Raw genomic sequence first — 19,373 nt, forward strand, 5'->3', positions numbered from 1 at the left:
TTCAAACCATGAGACGAAAACCATGAGACGACTCGAGAAGGTGTGAAAAGAGGCAGCCCCTTATCTGCAATGCCAGTGCCGCCATAAGTCGGGTCGCCAATGTGGTTCCAGGGACGGAACCAGCACCAAGTCATTACCAAACATAGGAGCTCGATGATGGATGCTATTAACCCCAGAATATCTCGGTCTTGGTGTAGCTCAACCGTACGCCTATATAGTCTCAAGATGGTTTCGATCGTTAGGGACAAGTGTGGCGTGTTTGCAAGTTGTCGCTTAAAAAGGTCTTGTACTCAAGGAATTAGTTAAGATGTCGATGTCCGTAAGCCGATGTAATAAACATCACTATCCATTGGTCTTCTGTAGAACGGCTGAGGATACACGGTCGGAAAAAGAGGTTGTTCGGGAAGCGGCACAATTTCGTTTCGTTTCGGCTGTAGGCCATAAAGAAGTCTGTAGCTGCTGATATTATGTTAGCCTCTAAGCTGTAACTCGTGGATTGCATGTCCAAAGAGGTATCTCGTCGCTCTCACTGTGATAGGACATGCTGGTAGATAACTTTAGTCATGCTGGCAAGTTCTTAGACTTCGAAATATGTAGTTGCTGGTTTTTTGATAAAGAAACAACTAATCTGTGCGGCTTCTAACTCTGGTGCTCCCGATGGACTTGAGACCGGAAGGCAACTTGTCATGATGGAGGCTGAGCTCGGGTGGCTTGCCTTGACAGACTCAGAACTTGTCTTTGACCTTGACTTTAGTTGTACGTGAAAACCTTGCTGAGGGAAGCCAGAATGGTAGATATCCCAGGCTCCAATTCGGGGCTCCTCGCCTGCATAGCTTCTTTCGGTTCCACCGAGATGACTCATCTAGTAATGTAGATTCTCGAAAGGGTGCTTTCTTCTGAAGCTGAATCCTCGGGATTCGTTGACCCCCTGCAGCGCTTAGTGCTGGTTCACTTCCTATTGTAATTGTTGTCGGCCTTGGGCGACAGTTGGGGCTATTGTGTACACGGCAGGGAGCATGCGGCGTTTCCATCTTAGCCCCAGGCGACATGAGCTTCTCCGTGGCTGTGATTCGGAATATTCTCGAGGATGGGGACATCAGGGGTTGTTGGCTTCTATCTTGATGTCAAGCAAGTCAGCAGAGGATCTTTGAACTCGTACGAAGCTTTGCACAGCTCGTGTGGAAACCAGATCAAGAGCAAATAGAATAGCTCAATAAACCTGTATTGATACACATGCGTAGAGGGGTCTGTATCGGACCTTGAATGGCTCACAGCAGACGGCACGCGCAGGCTTATGTGTTGAGTGATGTCGTGGTCTGAGTGCGCCATAGTTCTGTGACCAGGAAGACAAGTCACAGAAAGCAACTGTCACTTGCTAGCGTGAGATCGTCGGGCTTGAGGAGTTAGATGATTCCGATAACTCGGGCTACCGATGAGGCGCCGTGGCCGTCACTGTTCATGATTGCTCGACTGAAAGAAAATTCCTGGTGTTACAAGTGAAGATAGAAAGGAGTTTGACGATGCTGGATAGGTAAGGAGGATATGTGCAGGTTGTCAACATTTGTTCCCGATTGTAAGCGCTCCGGATTATGAATTTTCGAATTTGTAAGTACTCAATTTATGGTCGTTTGTGTAACAATTAGTCAATAGGTTCAGCTCTTCCAAAGTGGTGATATATGGTCAAGTTTTACAGACTACAGACTTCGCGTATATACTGCCTCCACTGATCTCCTACCACAACCCACTACAACAGGTTCAACCTGCTATCTTCCGTAGTATAGTGGTCAGTATGCAAGCTTGTCACGCTTGAGACCCGGGTTCAATTCCCGGCGGGAGAGATCCAGCCACCTGTGATACACAGGCGATCCTTTTTTTGGTGTTTTTGCCTATTTTTTGATGGTCAAGAGATATTCATTCTGACGGTCATTCACTTTTGTGTGTTGTGTTGGTTCTAAACTTGGTGCAGCGACAACAGATCTTGGCGTGTGTCGCCGGGGTGTTAGGGTGTGCTTCCAGGGTCTTGCTGCGCTAATTACAGTTAGCAGATCGCAATGATCGACATTCATGCATTGACAGTTTGCTGGACAAAGTCCCCTGATTGAGGATTTGCTATTCGTTTTTCTTTGTCATGAGCAGCAACTGCCATGAAGGAATACGATCAAATCGTATTCATACATCGGATTGTTTTTATTTCACAAAGGAGTGACAGAAGTGTTGCAGAGCGATCGGTGACTGGCTTATAAAGTAGACCGATGGTTGTTGGCTTTCGAGACATCACATACAGTACAATGGCAAATGAGCGAATATTGATAGAAGCAAATAAGTATTGAGTATGTACTCTATCCAGGTTCTGTGACCCAATCAAAACGCTATTATAATGAATAACTTGTCATCCTCTAAACCCAATGACCTCAACCAAGAGGTTATGCAAAAATATGTGCTAGAAACGTTCCATCATCAACCAGAATTTACTCGCCGGGCTGGACCTGGGAGTAAAGGCACCCAACAGGCTTCTCAACCTTGGCAGCCTTGACGGAGAAGGGAAGGCAGTTCTTGTTACCGCCGGGGTTGTCGATGCTGTTGTAGACCCAGACAGACCAAGAGGTCTTCTCGAGGTCGTCGCCGTTGGGGCAGGCAACGAAGTTGGCTCCGTCGCAGGTGAGGATGCCGTCCTTGTCAATCTTCCAGCCCTTGTGCTGGGCGTTCTTGGGAATGGGCTGAGCACCAGTGGTGTAGCCGAACTTGCCCTGACCCATGCCGGAGAAGTCGACGTAGGCCTGCTGGCCAGGGAAGCCGACGGAGTAGAGCCAGAGCTCGTCGTTGTAGAGCTGGAAGGTGACGTCGTTGTGGTGCTTGCCGTCGTCGCAGCTGGCCTCCTGCTTCTTGAGCTTCAGCTCGAAGGACTCCTTGTTGGCCTGGATGTAGCTGAAGTGGATGGGGCTGGCGGAGCGGAGGGCGAGACCGTTGAAGTAGGTGGACTTGGGAGTGCTGCTGGCCTTGGGGGCAGCAGAGACGACGCCGGCGGCGACGAGGGGAGTGATGAGAAGAGCCTTTATCTGCATGATGGCGGTTGTTGTGTTGTTGTTGTGGTGGTAGTGGTGGTGGTGGTTGAGTGTGGTTGAGTGTTGATTGGGTTGAGGTTGGGAGTGTGAGTGATGAGTGAGTGAGATAATGTCGAAAAGAAGACAACATCGATAGACTTATATACATATCCTCTCCCCTTGATCGTCTTCATCTCGCATCGTCATAGCTGAGAGATCGTCTTCGGCAGTTGCCCTAATAACGGGCTCTAAGCCCCAGCCCCAGTCCGAAGGTCCGCGGTGGTCATGGCATGTCGCTCGCCTCGCGGAAGAATAAAGAATACGAGGTATCTCCACCGTCCACTCCATGCAACTCAACAATTCTCTCCCTGAAATAAACCCACTGCATCCCCATAATGCATTGAGAGCTCAGGCGGTCGAGCCGAGAACCCCCAGGTCTAGGTCCAGGCCCCAGAAGCGTTGCTGGACATGGCTAAAATTGTAAGGGTCAGGCCAGCCAACGCCAACGCCAACGCTAGGGATAACGGCAGCCCAAAGCAAGCCACCCGTGACCGGAGCCCAACCCCAGGCCCGGCCAGCAATCGAGCTCTCTATAATTAGCAACGCCCCAGCCTTTTCTAGAACCCATCGTTCGATGCCGAGGCACCCAATCTCGCCCTAGCTAATGCGTGGACCCTCCGTGCTTGGCTACAGACGTCATAGTCTCGATCGCCAGAGGCCTAAGCTAAACTAAACTGCTGTGACCACTTGCAATGGCATTGGACTTGTCTCTGGACCATCGCCACAAATGGAGCTCCTCTTAAATGCGAGCCTCTTCATGCAGAGACACGTTGGCCAAGAGCGATAATTCAGGTGGAATACTACATTTGCTGTGATGCCGAGTTCCGCTATTCTGTTGATGTTGGTAAAAAGTCGGAAAAGTTTCTTCATTAGGGGGGGCGGAAGTCTACCCGGAAATAATGGCCTATGCTAAGGCTCTAGGTTAGGAGCAGGAATATTCCGTCATGATCAGTCACTCAAAGTCTGCCAAGATCAAGCCCCATAGAATAGTATCTCAACATGGGATGTTCCTCGCAGAAATATATGTATCTATTTGTGGCTGAGTATGGATAGGAGTATACATAGCGGTTTCTCCGCTACGAATACAGTGACGGTGAATATCAAAATGCCATTTAGTTATCGTAAAAATACAAGGACCATTCGCTGTGGGCCATGGCCAGTTTCAGCTATAGTGCCCCAGATTATGAAGTCCGATCCTTGGACTTTGCTCTTGACGTGGTATTCCAAGCACCTGATCTGCAAAATCTAACGAGATTGGACAGAATAATACGAGTTCCAGTGCCGATCCGCCCGTGTTCAAAGACAACAGTTATTAGCATGATGTTGTCACCATCTGATATCATTGATTGAGTTCCTTTCGTATGAAGTGACAATTAAGTTTTTAACGTTGCAGTACTTCAAAAACAGACGCTCATTCTTCAATTCGAATAGAACAATGCTGCTAAAATTGGTGCTAGCTTAGGAACAGTCGTTGATCCGACAACAAGTGCCGTGGCTGGTGGATATAATTGCGGTTTTACTAGGATAGCCTCGCTATGATGAAGTGTAATCAAGATAATCAAACCCAATTATGCTTTGTTCGAGAATAGCTCGCACAACCTATCGTCAGGTATTCCAGAGCTCAACACACAGCCTGGCCTTGACGCATACAATGATTCTACCCCAATTTCACATCAACACTGGCCCCGGCATATAGAACTATCAAAGTCACACCTGGAAGCGTAATTGAGAGGCCGCCTCTCCTTCTCTTTTCTCTCGTATAGTGTCGATCCAACAAAACTATACTCGCTTCGTGAGATCGTCCTCGACATAAACTCTTGGCCGATTCTTTATTCTTGCTTTCATGATGGGAATGATCTACGCTCAGGCGGTGGCAAAGACTTACACCCAAAGCGCGCCAATCGTGGGGTAGACCATAGTGCACACGATTTATTCAAAAGGCACGTTACATCTCTTGGCATTTGAGATCAATTATCACAGTCGATCATTGTGGCATTTGGGCATTGCAATGGGACAAGATGCAATAGTTGGGGTAGGCTCCGGACAATGCAAGGGACCTCGATAACAACGAGCGTCGTTTTGCCGCCGCTGCAGTCGTCATCATTTTCTCTTTTTTGTAAGAAGCTGTCTACTATCCTGACAGTTGATTCACTTCTCTCATCAAAGAATATTTGCCGAGAAAATAACATGGTCAAGTTGATAGCCCTGGGTTGCAACAGCTGAAACCGCTGATGCCGTCAGAGAGTCCCCTGGATATCTGGGCATAAACATGTTGACCTTCTCTAGCATCTTTCATGCCTTCAAAAGCATCTCCTAAATGAGAGTTCAACATCAGAAGTTGTCACTAAGTATAGGATTAACAGTTTGGTTGCACCCGGCACGTCCAGTATTAAGAACATGCATATGTCTAAGCCACGCCGAGGTCTCCGGATCGACATTTTGCATGACCAACAGGGCCCCTCAGGCTATCGAAGCACCCAATATCTCTCTTGGAGGGCTGTGATGGGCAATTGGGACGCTGTAAGATCGCAAGAGCTGGGAAGAATTCTTCTTCAGCGCAAGAACACTTCTAACAGTGCTTGAGCCCGACATGTCAGAGTTTGATTTCACAGAAGGCAAAAAGTGAAGAATTATTGGATGATTGGGCGATGCCTTACTTACAAGGTGTTTCTTGCGCATCACAGATGTCTTTATTACACTTAGCAATGATCCAGCTTTCAGAAAGTCATAAACGCAGTTTACGTTTAAGAACGAGGTTGACAGACTATATCCCAAGATAGTGGCAGTCTAACTGAATGAGGTATATGCGTAAGCAGACTCCATCCATACCTAGACTTCTTATCTCACCCAACTGCAATTAAACTTCTCAACCTCGACTATTCCCATACTATCAAGGTCCCTGATTGGATCCTCAGACCTATCTCTGAAAGCGATACCTGCATTTCACCACATCCGAACATGACAACATTCTCGTCCATTCCTCCCTACATCCTCGGCGGTGCCTGTGTCAGCCGTGGTATAATGGCTCTCCTCTCACCACGAAAGGAGTACGGCAATGTCGGTCTTCTTCTCGAACCTGGCAAAATCAACACTGAAGGTGGCTCTGTTTCGCCGCTCATGTATTTCAAGGGTCTTCGTGAGATATCATACGGTCTTACGTTGATGGCACTGCAATATCAGGGCAATGAGAGCGCCGTGACGACGTTTTCGGCGATATTGTCGATTGTGAGACTTGGTGATGGGTTTGTAGTCTGGAAGAACGGTGGTGATGAGTTGAGGTATAAAGCTGCTGGCCATTGGATTACAGGATTGGGATTTGTTGGATGGGTGATTTGGAGATGGACTTACCAGAGTGCCAAAGGTGAATAAGAAGTTGTATCGGCCAGCAAGCATAGACATTTTTTGAATCAAAAGTCATGAAAGGGTTCATCTATCCTAAAACGGCTCGTCTAGCGACTCTTTGAAGTACAAATAAGGACCTATTGTTTCTCATGTAAATTCTTCCTGAAGTTGTGAATACTCCCCAGATTCTTCTGCGGATGACATATTACAACTACTAAAGGCATTGATATAGATTGACTAAAGCCTTTTAATCTATGTATTCGCATTTTATTCAGCTTTTGCCTTTTATCATAGCTGTGGACTAAGAATTGGTCCCGACCTTTCAGCTGGCACGACAGGAACATCACCAACTCAAGCTCAACTGCAAACCTCGCTGCATACCCACTTGACCAATCAAGACTTCGTACTGCTGACCAGAACTAACTCTCAGTTGTAGTCACCCATATCGTTCTTCATGAGGTTTGTAGTTGCCATATACATCGACGTCAAATGTTCGAAGAATCCGAAAACGGGAGACCTGAACATGAGGTAACATGCGGGTACCGAAGTTGCAAAATGACTTTGAGATACTGTCTTCAAGGATTTTACAAGTGATTAAGCCTGTATAGGGTTTCAGGTCGATTGAGAAGGTCATCTACGAGCCTTTGGCGGCCTGATACTCGGGTTTCATTTGGCAATGGCACGACTTACATGCAGCCAAACTGACACTTCCCCAGATAACCGAATGCCTTATCTCCAGGCTCTTTCCCGCGTGCAATTCTAAGACTCCATCGATATTTTACACGAAAGGTCACTTCTTTCCTATCATTTGAGACGTGGTCGCTGTGAATGAGGTTGACGTAGCTGCAGGTCGCATAGTAGGAGGTCTCATGGATTGACCGCAACGCGACAGCAGATCAATCGCGGTTATTGCTGTGGGAATAACAAAACTCATTAAAAAGCACCGGACTCATTTCTTTGTGTATGTGAGCTCTCCACAGCCACGAAAGAGAATGCCCTTGCTTCGATCTTCACCCGCCACATGCCATGTCGACCGTAGGCCTAGGTCAACATAAGCAGATCAGCTTAACCTCCGGTCACTTCCTTAGTACCAAGAGAGCGATTCTCTGTGTGTTCTATCAGCGATAGAGATGGTCGAGCGACAGGTAATCTTTCGCCATTAGTGCAAAGTTCCCACGTCCTGTATAAATGACGCACTCAATCGTTGCCAAAGCCAGGATGTACCAGTCTATTTATGACCTTTTTTGTTTTCCAGAATACATTTGAACCAGTCATGATCATCTCATTCATGTCTCTCCGCTTTGAATTGTGTTTCTCCCACTTCCCTTTGTCCATTGGTATCACAAAACCCTACTCCGATCCCCAACACCAAACCACATTCTACTCAGTGCTCAAGTTCCACAGTCCATCGCCCAAATAATGAGCGTCCTCAATCACGGGCCCTTTACCCTTGGCCTTGACCTCCTTGGTTCCTACGACGAGTGTTCCCACTGCGCAAGCCTCCTCCTTGCCCTCAGCTATGACAACCACAGGCTCACCCTTGACAAGCTCCCTGGTCCATCGTCCCTCCTCGTCCATCTTTTGTTCCATCTCCTTGCCCTCTTGTAGACCCTCGGGGACACCATCAGCAGGCAGTCTGCCTCCTGGGGAAGTCAAGCCAGGGGCCATGAGGGTAGCGCCTGAGAGGACGAAGCGAATGGCACCGCGGTCTATACGAATGCTTGGGAACGCTTGAGGAAAACGGTGTACGAGGCGGAGGTGGGGAACGAGGATACCAGTGAGATCCTGTTGGTAGAAGAGAGGTGTCGAGTCGAGAACGTAGAGGGTGTTACGGTCGGTCAGCTTCATGCTTGAGAGGGAGGCCTTCTTGGGCAGGATCTCGTCGATGTAGGGGTTGAGAAGAGGGTATGTGTCGAGAAGGCCCTGGCGAAGGGAGCGCTGGACGGACGATTTGAGCTTTTGCTTCGGTGAGCCCTGGATTCTGGTCATGGTTAGATGAGAGCTTTGAGAGGTTTCATGGCGGGGGAATGTACTCTTTCTTGAACATTGTGGTGGTTTAACGGCAGTGCCGAAGTGAATCTAATACTAGAGTTGAGCTATGTGTTGTACAGAACAAATAAATAGAGGATGGATGGTAGAGAAGCTGAACTTGTCGTGGCGTGTCGGGTCGTATCGTGTCTTGGTGGGGTTCTTTTGATATGGAAAAGTCAAGTCGACAAGTGCCCCGCGGCATCGGTGGCGGGGTAAATCTCGAGATGCAATAACAGAGGCACAGCACCAAAGTCTACAAAATAGGTGCCATCACAACTGGAACAAGCGATCACAATTAATAGACACAGCGGACATGTTACAAGGGAAATCCATGATCCTGTTATTCTCTTGCGCCTTCGCCATTGCAGACGAATCCTGTTCCCATCATTATCGTACATAAACAATGCCCCTCCTTTTGTTGGAGGGGCCAAGTCAACCAAACACCGCCAGATCAGCCCTTGACGACATGTGAAACAGTTCCGTCATCCTTGAGGTGAACGTTGAGTCTATCCTCCTTGAAGTCCTTTGTGACCATCATTCCAGGCTCGATGATGCGTGTCTCCTGGGGGAGGTCTCGCTTAGCAAAGACCTGTTCGTCAGTGTTAGCAGCGTGTTTATATAACCTCACGATAATTCGTGGCCAACATACAGTCTCGGTCGATGTCTCTTCGTCGGAGAGCTTCTTGCCTACAAGCTTGTTCTGCCACTCCTCGGCCTTATCGCCGGATGTTGAGTTGATACCAGGAACGACAAGAGGCATGATGGGCGTTGTATCTGTTTTGCGTGAGAGTAAGGTAGTAGTAGATGGTTCGATGAATGTAGTCAAGTCTACGGTGCAGAAGAAAGAAGATCAAAGAGTCAGTTGCTCCCTTTTATACATAAAGCTTGCGTGCAATCATTGCATTACATAGGTACGAGGCAAAAGCAGGAAGCTCACGCCAAAGTTGATGACGTAGACTCACATGGCTAATCCCCAGATTCAGTTCGATTGGCTACGCGTCGGTTACTCAAGGGACAAAACATGACGTGCGTGTGAAAGAGGGGGGAACACGATCAAGATCTCGGACATTTTTAATTTAATCTTTATTTATGTTATTTGCTGTTGAAATGATTGACGAGTGATGTGTCTTGGCATTTGAATTATGCTTTTCTGTCAATCTCAGGCACATACAGAGTGGAGGGCACTGACCACTACAAGTGCTGCTCGGCATTTTCAGCCCCTGAACATCACCTGTATCCTTAGCGAGTTATGGTTGATTCGGGACATCCCGACGAGATAACGCGATGAAGGCGGAGAGGATCAGGATGTTCTGTTTGCGGGCACAAGATTTGTTATGATACAGAACCAGATCCTCGAATTGCTTACGACAAGATCAAATGCTTGTTAGCTTTGCTCATATATAAGCTTTCCAGCATTGCTCAATAGACCCTTAGCTCATGATGATATGCCGACAGGTGGTGATTGATCAAAACTTGGGATAACCTCAGAGTGCTGTTTGTATGGTGATGGACAATTATGAGATATTCCTTCCTTTTGCCTCTCTCCTGCCTACTACTTGGCCAGCCATCTGGTAGTGAGATGCAGGTATTTGACGGCGTCGGGATGCGCGACAGGGTCCATCTCAGCTGCATAACGCCTACGAATCCATGTAAGCAGAGTCAGAGGCAGTGTAAGCTCAGGGTATTGACCGCTTATACAACATCTCTTCTTTTTCTGTCCAGAAACGTGTTTCTCCAGTCTGTAGTCCGTATTCTATACCTTAGTACTGTTTCGCCAACATACACACAAACACATGGCAATTGCAACAAATGAAGTCAATCGAAATGTCACTCTCCTTGATGCTTCACCCCACAACCGGCGTTGCACCAGATGTCCAAAATTTGGCGTCGATTGGCCGCTGCACCGCCATCCTTGCCAGCCAGATGTGCTGTGCTGTTATCCGCTCTTTCAGCCACTTCAATCAGCGCTTGCGGGAAGACATGGCAAGGCTTGGGCTTACGTAGGTGGGTTGGTTGGTTTGCGCAAGGAGACACCGAGAGTCCAAGTTTCAGCATGTCAGCAGTAGTTGAACGACAGTAACAACTTCCTGTGGCACTTTAGACAGATTTACTGTAGAAATAAGATTGTTCTCATAGCAATGTATGTATGTAAGCATGTCCTGATTCTCTTTGATGATGTTTGTCTTTGTCTTGAATGCAGCTCAGCCCAGCCAGCTCCAGTGCTGGCTAAGTAGCGAGTTTAGCTAATAAGTTCCCACCTGTGATCCTGCATCATCAGCAAAAGTATCAGCATCAGCCGTCATCATGGGCACGCCTTGGCATGGAGATTGATGAGATCCGTTCTCGATGGACTCGACGGCATAGACCTTACCACTTCAACTAGGTAGTTAGCAACATCACCAGTTCTATACCCAAACCTTAACAGAACACTCACATCTGCGAAACAAAGAACAAGACCAGGACCCTCAATCTCTTCTCATGTCCTATTCCCTTTCAGGCATAGTCGATTGTGGCTCAAGGCCTCTCACCCCCGTCTAGAAAGGATCCGTCTCCTCATCTCCCCTTTTTTTAGCACAAGCAACGCTCTAAAGATCCCCATAATAATAATAAGAGCCTGTAACATGGACTTGTTTGGTGCCAGCTTTGCCAGTGGCCAGTAAGCACTGCCAGCCAGCCCGAAGACCGCCTCATATCCCCTGCCTCTCTCACTCACTCTCACTGCCTCTGCCTCTTATTTTTTTTGCTCCATTTCCAAGGACCGACCCTCCCTCACCCAGAGAAACCAAGGTTCAGCCCAAAAAGAAACGGACGGATAATCCCTTCCATTTCCCATCCCATTCGCTTCGTTTCGCTTGCTCCCTCTCCTTGTTTCTTCGATCCTCTTTTTTTCTTCCCTATCCTATCCTATCATTCCCCCTCAAAACCACCAAACAAACCCACCCTCCCCCAAATTCATCCTCTCTCCCCTTTTTGGATTGAGCGTGTCTTGGTTTCAGGCGCCCAATTCGTATTCGACAACAGAAATTACAGAGCTTGCTGGGCATCCTCTCGATCGAAACCTAATCTCCAAAAAAAACAAGAATAACGAAAAAAACCGTTGAACCCGTTCATCATGCGCTTCTCAACCGCCATTCTCTTCGCTGGCAACGCCCTTGCCGCTGTCCAGCAAGAGTGTCTCGCTAACCACCACGAGGACCTCGCAGCCTTTGCTGACTGCGCCAACAAGGGCGCTCTCTCCTACTGCCTCGCCAACCTCAAGGAAACCGACGAGGCCGCCCTCAAGGCCTGCTACACCTCTGCCGGCTGCTCCTCCGACGCCGCCGCCAAGGAGGCTCACTACACCTTCGAGCGATGCTCCGAGATCGCCAAAGCCGGCGAGCTCAAGAAGCGCTTCGAGGCCGCTCCCATGCCAGCCATCATCCCCCGCGTCGAAGCCGCCGCTGCCATTACTGACGGCCCCAAGGCCACTGGTGAGCTCAAGAAGCGTGCCGATACCTCGAGAGGAACCGACTGCTACACCACCTTCAAGAAGAGTACCGAGCAGTGCGATCTCGAGACCGTCTCGGATAAGACCAAGACCGCCACTTGCTACAGCACTGAGATCAGCACCAGCTCGTGCCGCGACGAGGTCATTTGCACAACCGATTCTTCCGCCGATGATATTTGCATGACCAAGAAGGAGATGGATACCGCTGGTATCATCATCGCCATCGTCTTCGCTGCTTCAGCCGCTCTTATGCTCGGCTACCTCACCTTCATGTGCTGCCGCGACCGCAAGGAGCAGAAGCGTCTCGTCGCCAAGTCTGAGGCCGTCGCCCTGGCCCGTGCCGCCACAAAGAAGCAGCGCGCTGCTCAGCGCCAGCCCCTCATCCGTAACGCCTCGGGCCAGTCCGCCCCCGGCGCCGGCAACCCCTTCCAGGACCGAATCTAGGCGGATCGGTCTCTTCGAGGGAGGGCTACGGGAACGAGGCAGCTTCACCGAGTCTCCGAAGAGTATTCATTTCAAAATTGAGCTCTTCGGCTCGCCATGGAGCTGCCTCTTCCCAAGCACTCGCCATATCTTTATAATGCCTGTGGATGCCAGCGCGGTGGGAACATCCAAGGCTTGGAAATCTTCCGAGGCCGAGGGTGAAGTGTTTTTCGATACCTTGATATCAGACCCGGGAGGGAACAAACTTTATATGACATGTTTGAGTATTTTGGAGCAATGGGAAAGGATAAAGTCTGCAACTTGGGTGTGCGAATGTATCTATTCATCTACCTTATGAAAAGGGGACGGTCACAGCTAGACGTTGAATTAAAGTACTACGTGTGCTTCCATCTGGCCTCTCACATGTTGTTCGTCTTGTAGCTTTCCACAAAAATGGTCACACCCGGCACATACTCGCACTCGCACCCGTTGAGGTGAGAGTTGTGATGGCTGAAAGTTTATGGCCAACACAAGCCACTGGCGCTGGGAAGAGGAACGGCCAGGTTTGGCTGGTACCTTGCGGCTAATTTTTGTGAGATGTGTTGGTCAATCATCGTCACGAACATTAGTCACATTCACAGGCCAACTATACGCATTGAAAGGAACCAGTCAAGACTGATGTAGTGTATGATACGCTGCTTGAACAATACTCTTTCATTGAGCCCAGCGCTTTTTTTACGCTGTAGATTTCCTCGTCGCTTTCCTTCCAACTGCAACATTTTGCAGCAAATCGCACCTGGGTATCCATGCAACATCTTCCTCTCGACTAATGGTAATATCCCGCATATACCTTGACCCGAAGAAAATGAGCTAATGCGTTGGATTTGGCCGTCTTCTGTTGATAAAAAATGCCAGAATTGCATGCACTCCGCTGGTGCTGTCTCGGTGGGCCGTCAGCTATATTGGAGCTCACCCGGAATCGTTGGTTTGTGATCCATTGACTGAAGGATCGAAATGATCAATGTCAGATGCGTTCGACGAACCCCTCAGGTGTAAAGACGACCTCCCTCTTTTGTGACCTCCTAGCCAGTTGGTAGGCTGATTACAACTTGCAGAAGGTTCGGGACCCAGAGGGGTGCTATCTCGCACCAGATCTCTGACAGACAAGGAATTCCGGCTAGTTTGTCGGCCCGCCTTACACTGCTGAGGCTTCTCCTATATTCCCCCTCGCAGAGTTGCTTGACCAGCCACCGGGCTACCAATCTCACCTGGAGCACCGACTGCTCGATAAAATCCATCATTTAGATCGGGTTCCCATCGGACGCCGTGGCTAAAACCTCCACTGTTCTGTCGGATAACAAGCGTACCGCCTCCGTTGTTGGGATTTCCTTCGGTGTCGCAAAGGTTGATGAGAATAGCTTCTGAGATGCTGTCGCCTGACAGTGCCTCAATTCTTGACTTCAGAATTGAGAGGTCGATGTAGCCTTCTTGGTCACCGGAGCCAGCAAGCTCCTGGCATGCCTGGCAGAGCATTGCGCGAAGTTGGGGGAAGCTAGGGTGTGATGCGGTTCGAAGAGAATTGATTGCAGGAACAGGAGACATGCCAAAACCAGGAGGTGCACTTGGTGCGCCCCAGACAGGATTGTTGAGCCCTGGAGGAGGCAAAGGATGTCCACCGACACCAGGAGGGCCCCACGGATTTGGGGCCAGCGGAAACGCTGAAGCCAAGAAGGGACTCGTGGTATAATCAGGCCTCGGTCCAGGTGGTTGGTTTCGCACTCCCATAATTCCTTCGACTTCGAGCGGCTCGTCATCTTCCAACAGAGCCCGACTACCCAGATGTGCAGTTTCATCTTCCTTGTCGTCAGATGAGCGGCCAAGATTTATGCTTCCAGGACGCCCAATGGGAGCAGGCCGACCAATGGGTTGTGCTGGGGTTGGTGGCGCGTCAAATTGGAATGAACTTTGGCGATGATGTGTTGATGGGGGCATGTCCGTCGGTATCGGGAATCCATTCATGTCAAACTGGTCGACTCCTGGTTGTGAGAACCCTGGTGGTATCGGTAGGGGGAATCCACGTCCAGCTGGCCCATTCATACCAGGAGGAGGCATCATTGCACCAGGGCCATGTCTAAATGCTGAAAAGCCATCCTGTGACATGCGATTGGGGAAACCTGGTGGTGCCGGGTGGTGGTGCAATCCTGGGGGCGGATGCATTCCCATAGGAGGTATCTGGAAAGGAGATTGTCCTGACAGTCTCGGTTGTCCATTTGTTGGAGATACCGAGTGAGAATGCTGAGTGCTTGCGCTTCCGTGGCGCTGGCCAATTAGACCAGGGCTCATGATGGGTGTCATGGAATGAGGTGAGGGGTCTTGGCTTGTAGATGAAGCTGTGACGGACTGCACTCCACTGTCTTGCTGCGAGAGGGTGCGAGGTCTTATGGGAGTCGGTGCTTTGGACATTACAGGAGTGGCGACTGGAACCTTTGGCGAGGCGTAGCTTGCAGGATTCGACGGTTGTTGTGGAAGAGCTGCTGGGATCGGTGCCGGATGCTGGGAACCACGCTTTGGGATTTGGATTGGTTGTGATAATTGACTTGCCGTTTTCTGGGCAGCTGCCTTCTCCTCCTTCAACTTTTCCTTAGCTTCTCGGGCTGCTTGGGCATCTTTCTGAGCCTTTGCAGCACGAGCTTCTTTATCCCGCTTGTCGCGCTCTTGCTTGTCCTTTCGCTCCTGGACCTCGCGTTCTTTCTCCTCCTTTTCTTTCTGTCGTTGTTCTTCCCTAAGCTTCTTCTCCTTTTCCTTGGCTTCGCGGGCCTTCCGGTCTTGTTCGGATCGCTCCTGAGCTCGGCGTTGCCTCTCTGCCTCCTTGCGTAGGCGAGCTTCTTCGTCGGCCTTCTTCTGCGCCTCCTTTAGCTTTCGTTTCTCTTCAGCCCTGGCTTTTTGTTCAGCAACCCGTTGCTTCTCAGCTTCTAGTCGAGCAGCGTCTGCAGCAGCCTTCTCCGCCTCTTTACGCGCCTTTTCCTCGGCCAGTGCTTGCTTCTTCTGTGCAGCCCTGTCCTTCTTCTTCTGTGCGTCTTTGGCCTTCTTAGCTTTCCTCAATTCGGATTCTCGATCTTCCGCTTCAAGTTCTTCTAACAGCCTCTTCTGACGCTCCTTAGCGACTTTTTCCTTATACGCTGAGAGAACTCTTTGTTCAAACATTCGGGCGGCGAATATCTGGAACATGCGTCGGCCTTCCTCCATTCGTTGCTCCTCCGTCATTTGGTCCTGGCAGCAACACTCAGTATGGGACTGGGATGGTATCACAGAGGGGTTTGAGTATACCTCTTCCTCCTCATACTCCTCATCCTGACTATCATCAAAGTCATCTTCCTCGTCCTCTTCTTCGTCGTATTCGTCTTCTTCAGGAGGAGGATGATTATGTGGATTGGAGTATGAGCCATTAGGGTGACCGTAGCCCCTTGAGAAGTGTTCGCGTGCGTCCTCTTCCCTTGCCATCCTACGTTCGGCAAGCTGTTCCATCATTTCGATAAACCGCTTGCCGTCGTTTTTCAGGAGGTCATCCGCCACGGTGAGAATACCACCTAAGTCCATGTTACCATATCTGCGGAGAAGTGAATCAAGAAGCTGCGTACCCTTGACTTGGAGGCTATTGCCAAACGTCAAGAAATCGGCGACGTCCCGTTCATGTGAGTTTTGATATTCTTCGGGAGGCTCGTCGTCGCTGTAGTCATCGTCCTCCACTTCGTCCTCGCTGTAGACCTCCTCCAGCTCGTCCTCGTCTTCGTCGTCTCCCACATGTTCGACTATTCGACCACGCGATGGCGGGCGGTTGGCATAACTTGATGGTAGACCCCGGGGCGGTCTTAGAGCGAAATCTCGAGCTGATGGTAGCATGGGTGGTCCCTCGCCCTGGTTTGCGAATTGTTCGAGTTCCAGATAGTAGGCATCGTAGAGGCCTTCCAGTTCTTCCTCAATTGCATTTCGCTTCCGTCCGCACACAGTGCAGCTGCACGTATGCTTCTGTTGCTCCTTCATCTTCTTCAGAACAGCATCCTTCTCGACTTTGACCAAGGATTTCCGCTCATCTTCACCCAGTCCAAGCCAGAACGCTTTTATGCGTTCGCGCTCTTCTTGATTGCTAGTGCTCCATATCTTATCGCGTGACATTCCAGGGCCTTGCGACGAGTGCGATTGGGGCTCAGATTCAACAGTTTCGGGTACGGGTGACGTAGGATCGGCATTCCCTCCCTTCTTCTTTTTCTTCTTGTTCTTCTTCGATTTTGAATCCGAAGGAGGGTGCCCGTTTGTAGTTGGGCCTGTTGACTCGCTCGCCAGGATATACTCATGCTCGTCATCGCTTTCGACCTCTTCGTGATCAGCGGGACCACGGCCTGAGGTAGACCCTTTGCGTGCACCACCACTCGCGACATTGTTGGTATGTCCATTCGCAGCTTGCTGTGCGGCTTTTAGAGCAGCCTTCTGTCTTCGCTTCTGCTTCTTGCGGTTGACTGTTGGAGCAGAATCATTGTCGGGGTTGGAAGCCTCTAGTGGGGGGGCATTGGCTTTAGCAGTTGTGGGGGTCGAAGGCAAGGAAGACTCAGAGGTAGCGCTCTTGGGTACGGTGATAAACTTAGAGCCATCCTTGTTAGTGTATTTTGCCGTATTTCGTGGTGATACCGGAGTTTGGGCGGCCGGTCGTTGGTTGTTGGCCGGCATCGTAGGTTACGGGAGCAAAGAAGTCGAGAGCATGAAGATGCTGTGCGCGACACGTGTCTGTCGATGGGAGGACGGTGTAGGAGGAATATGGTTCTGTAATACGCGAGAGCGTGTCAGCTTGGAAGCGGAGGGTATCGCGCGTGTCAGAACGGTGAAGTCGTGGTCGTTAGGCGGCTGCGGGCACGTTGCAAGCGGAGGGTCTCTGAGGGCGGCTCAAAATGAGGCACTCACAGTCGGAGAACGAGCGGCCAAGGTCAGGGTTAGGTCAGCGATGACGCCTGCGGGGAAGGGGCCCAATGGATTGATTGTTATTGCTGCTGTTATAAAATCGTAAGCGCAGTCGGAATGATTTATAGATACTTCGGATTGAAGATAAAAGAGTGCGGGAATGTCGTAACGTTCTTTGTCTGGTGTTGTTTGATGCTTCGAGGCTCAAGGCTCAAACACGATGGATGGGACGGTAGAAGTCACTCTTTGGTGGAGTTGCATAGCACCTGTACTTTCTCATGCAGCCGAACCTTCCCAGCGACACTGTGATGTGGTCAGGCACGCATCTGATTGACAGGATATGCCCCGCTATTTCCCTAGCCTGGTGTGATCTCGCACGTGATGTTGAGATCTGGCGATTTGGTTTGTTTGTGCCTTGCTAAGGGTGGGGTTACAAACAGCAACCTTGATGTCAACGTCACTCGTCTCGGGGCTACCCTGAACCTGGGGATGAAGCAATAGAGACAATCAATTCTTTGTTTGGCAATCATTAAAAGGCCCAATTCGTCTATTGTTTATTTCTCAAACGAATGCTTCATCGTTATCATCTCTTGGCTGTTGCTCAATTGTGTGCCAAAGGCTTCCAATATGCATAGCGAAGCAATCGTCAAGTGTATTCCGTGAATATCACTTTAGTCTCGTGACTCAAAGTAGGTATTCTAAGATCTACCTAGCCTTTGCTTCTCTAAAAATCCTAAGCTCAATTAAGCAATCAATATTTCAATATTATGACAGGACTGACAGGGACCAGTGCATGTTTGACAAACAGACCACGGCTTGGTTATCGACGGTGGAAAACACCCGTTCCGTCTTCGCGAGACGATCAATACTCTATACACACAATATTACCGGGGAGCAACCAAGGCAGATCACCGTGAGAAGTATCAGGCCTGAATTAAGATCTTCACATCTCATGCCGATGTGCAGAACAAATTTGACCACCAAACCCGTCATCCACAAGCATCGCGATGGTTGCCGACGTCGTGCAACATTCAACATGGCCAGCACAATCGCGCAAGAGCCACATGAAAGCCTCATAGACTCGACTCTATCTTTCATCTCAACAGCTTGATGAGACCTTGTGGAACAAAAGTACGACATACATCTCGGCGCGCAAACCCATGTGTGTGTGATAGGATACCAAATCGAGACGATACCGTGTTGCCCCTTGTCTATGCATGTTGCAAACGACGGAGGACAGCATCGACGGGAGAGGACGACGCAACATGTTTCGGCTATTTGCCCATACATAGACGAATGATTCTCAAGTACTGAAATCTGCCCGTACAAATACCGCTTGGAGTACCACGCACTTTAAATCAGAGGTGATCGGAAGGGTAAACGGATGCGATCTCTGCCCACCAGACGAAGAGAATATGCAGGTAAGACTCAAGCAGCCATGCATGCATTATTGGGACGAAGGATCGTGGCATCGCTTGCAAACACCACCGCAGCCTTGTAGGGCAGTGAGTTCATCGCCCACTGTGACATCGGCCACGAGGCATCGTTGTTGCATTCGACGTAAGCAGACAAAGACAGTGAGACGGGCCAACTAGCTCATCGGGTATGCCCGTATGCCCGTATGCTGTCATGGAGGATCCACGTATGTGAGAATTGAAGTTTTCCTACACTAACGTCAGAAAAGAAAACGGCCTTGAAGGGACGTTTGTAGACATACGAACGTCAGCAATGCGGACCGCCGGCGTAACTCACAAACACCGAGATTCTTCTCACGGAATCCATATTATCATGTCATAACTAAGCGTGAGGGAGCCAAGACGATGGAGCGCATTAACGGGATCATCCACAAAATGATCGAGTTGATCTCATCCAATGCCTTCAAGCAGCATGGTATGAAGTCTTGAGACACGAGCTAGGGTTCAGTTGCTATTTCTAGGGGACTTTTCCATCATCGCTGCACAACAGGCAATAAGCGTCAGTGCTAAAGCAGTAGTTCGTCCTGCCCCTTGGTTTCCAGAGCTCCAAGGCTCCAGGGCTGG

General features: G+C 49.6%; 6 protein-coding genes across 6 annotated transcripts; 2 read left to right on the forward strand and 4 right to left on the reverse strand.

Annotated features, from left to right (window-relative positions):
• Nucleotides 1–2,468: 2,468 nt before the first annotated feature.
• Nucleotides 2,469–3,062, reverse strand: FSUBG_953 (cell wall protein; the record flags this gene model as incomplete). Its single annotated transcript, XM_036688053.1, has 1 exon — nucleotides 2,469–3,062. The coding sequence occupies one exon, from the start codon at nucleotides 3,060–3,062 to the stop codon at nucleotides 2,469–2,471; it is 594 nt and encodes a 197-aa protein (XP_036543539.1).
• Nucleotides 3,063–6,059: 2,997 nt separating this feature from the next.
• Nucleotides 6,060–6,470, forward strand: FSUBG_954 (uncharacterized protein; the record flags this gene model as incomplete). The annotated part of the gene is made up of 1 exon (XM_036688064.1): nucleotides 6,060–6,470. The coding sequence occupies one exon, from the start codon at nucleotides 6,060–6,062 to the stop codon at nucleotides 6,468–6,470; it is 411 nt and encodes a 136-aa protein (XP_036543540.1).
• Nucleotides 6,471–7,823: 1,353 nt separating this feature from the next.
• Nucleotides 7,824–8,432, reverse strand: FSUBG_955 (PUA domain protein; the record flags this gene model as incomplete). Its single annotated transcript, XM_036688075.1, has 1 exon — nucleotides 7,824–8,432. The coding sequence occupies one exon, from the start codon at nucleotides 8,430–8,432 to the stop codon at nucleotides 7,824–7,826; it is 609 nt and encodes a 202-aa protein (XP_036543541.1).
• Nucleotides 8,433–8,925: 493 nt separating this feature from the next.
• On the reverse strand, nucleotides 8,926–9,234 carry FSUBG_956 (pua rna binding domain protein; the record flags this gene model as incomplete). Its single annotated transcript, XM_036688086.1, has 2 exons — nucleotides 8,926–9,063; nucleotides 9,124–9,234. The coding sequence occupies 2 exons, from the start codon at nucleotides 9,232–9,234 to the stop codon at nucleotides 8,926–8,928; spliced, it is 249 nt and encodes an 82-aa protein (XP_036543542.1).
• Nucleotides 9,235–11,586: 2,352 nt separating this feature from the next.
• FSUBG_957 (adenovirus e3 region CR2 domain protein) lies at nucleotides 11,587–12,405 on the forward strand (the record flags this gene model as incomplete). Its single annotated transcript, XM_036688096.1, has 1 exon — nucleotides 11,587–12,405. The coding sequence occupies one exon, from the start codon at nucleotides 11,587–11,589 to the stop codon at nucleotides 12,403–12,405; it is 819 nt and encodes a 272-aa protein (XP_036543543.1).
• Nucleotides 12,406–13,599: 1,194 nt separating this feature from the next.
• FSUBG_958 (h-caldesmon) lies at nucleotides 13,600–17,106 on the reverse strand (the record flags this gene model as incomplete). The annotated part of the gene is made up of 1 exon (XM_036688107.1): nucleotides 13,600–17,106. One exon carries the CDS (start codon nucleotides 17,104–17,106, stop codon nucleotides 13,600–13,602), a length of 3,507 nt encoding a protein of 1,168 aa, XP_036543544.1.
• Nucleotides 17,107–19,373: the final 2,267 nt, after the last annotated feature.

Source organism: Fusarium subglutinans (genome assembly GCF_013396075.1).
Source record: "Fusarium subglutinans strain NRRL 66333 chromosome Unknown NRRL66333_c0000004, whole genome shotgun sequence".
Classification (NCBI taxonomy): Eukaryota; Fungi; Ascomycota; class Sordariomycetes; order Hypocreales; family Nectriaceae; genus Fusarium; species Fusarium subglutinans.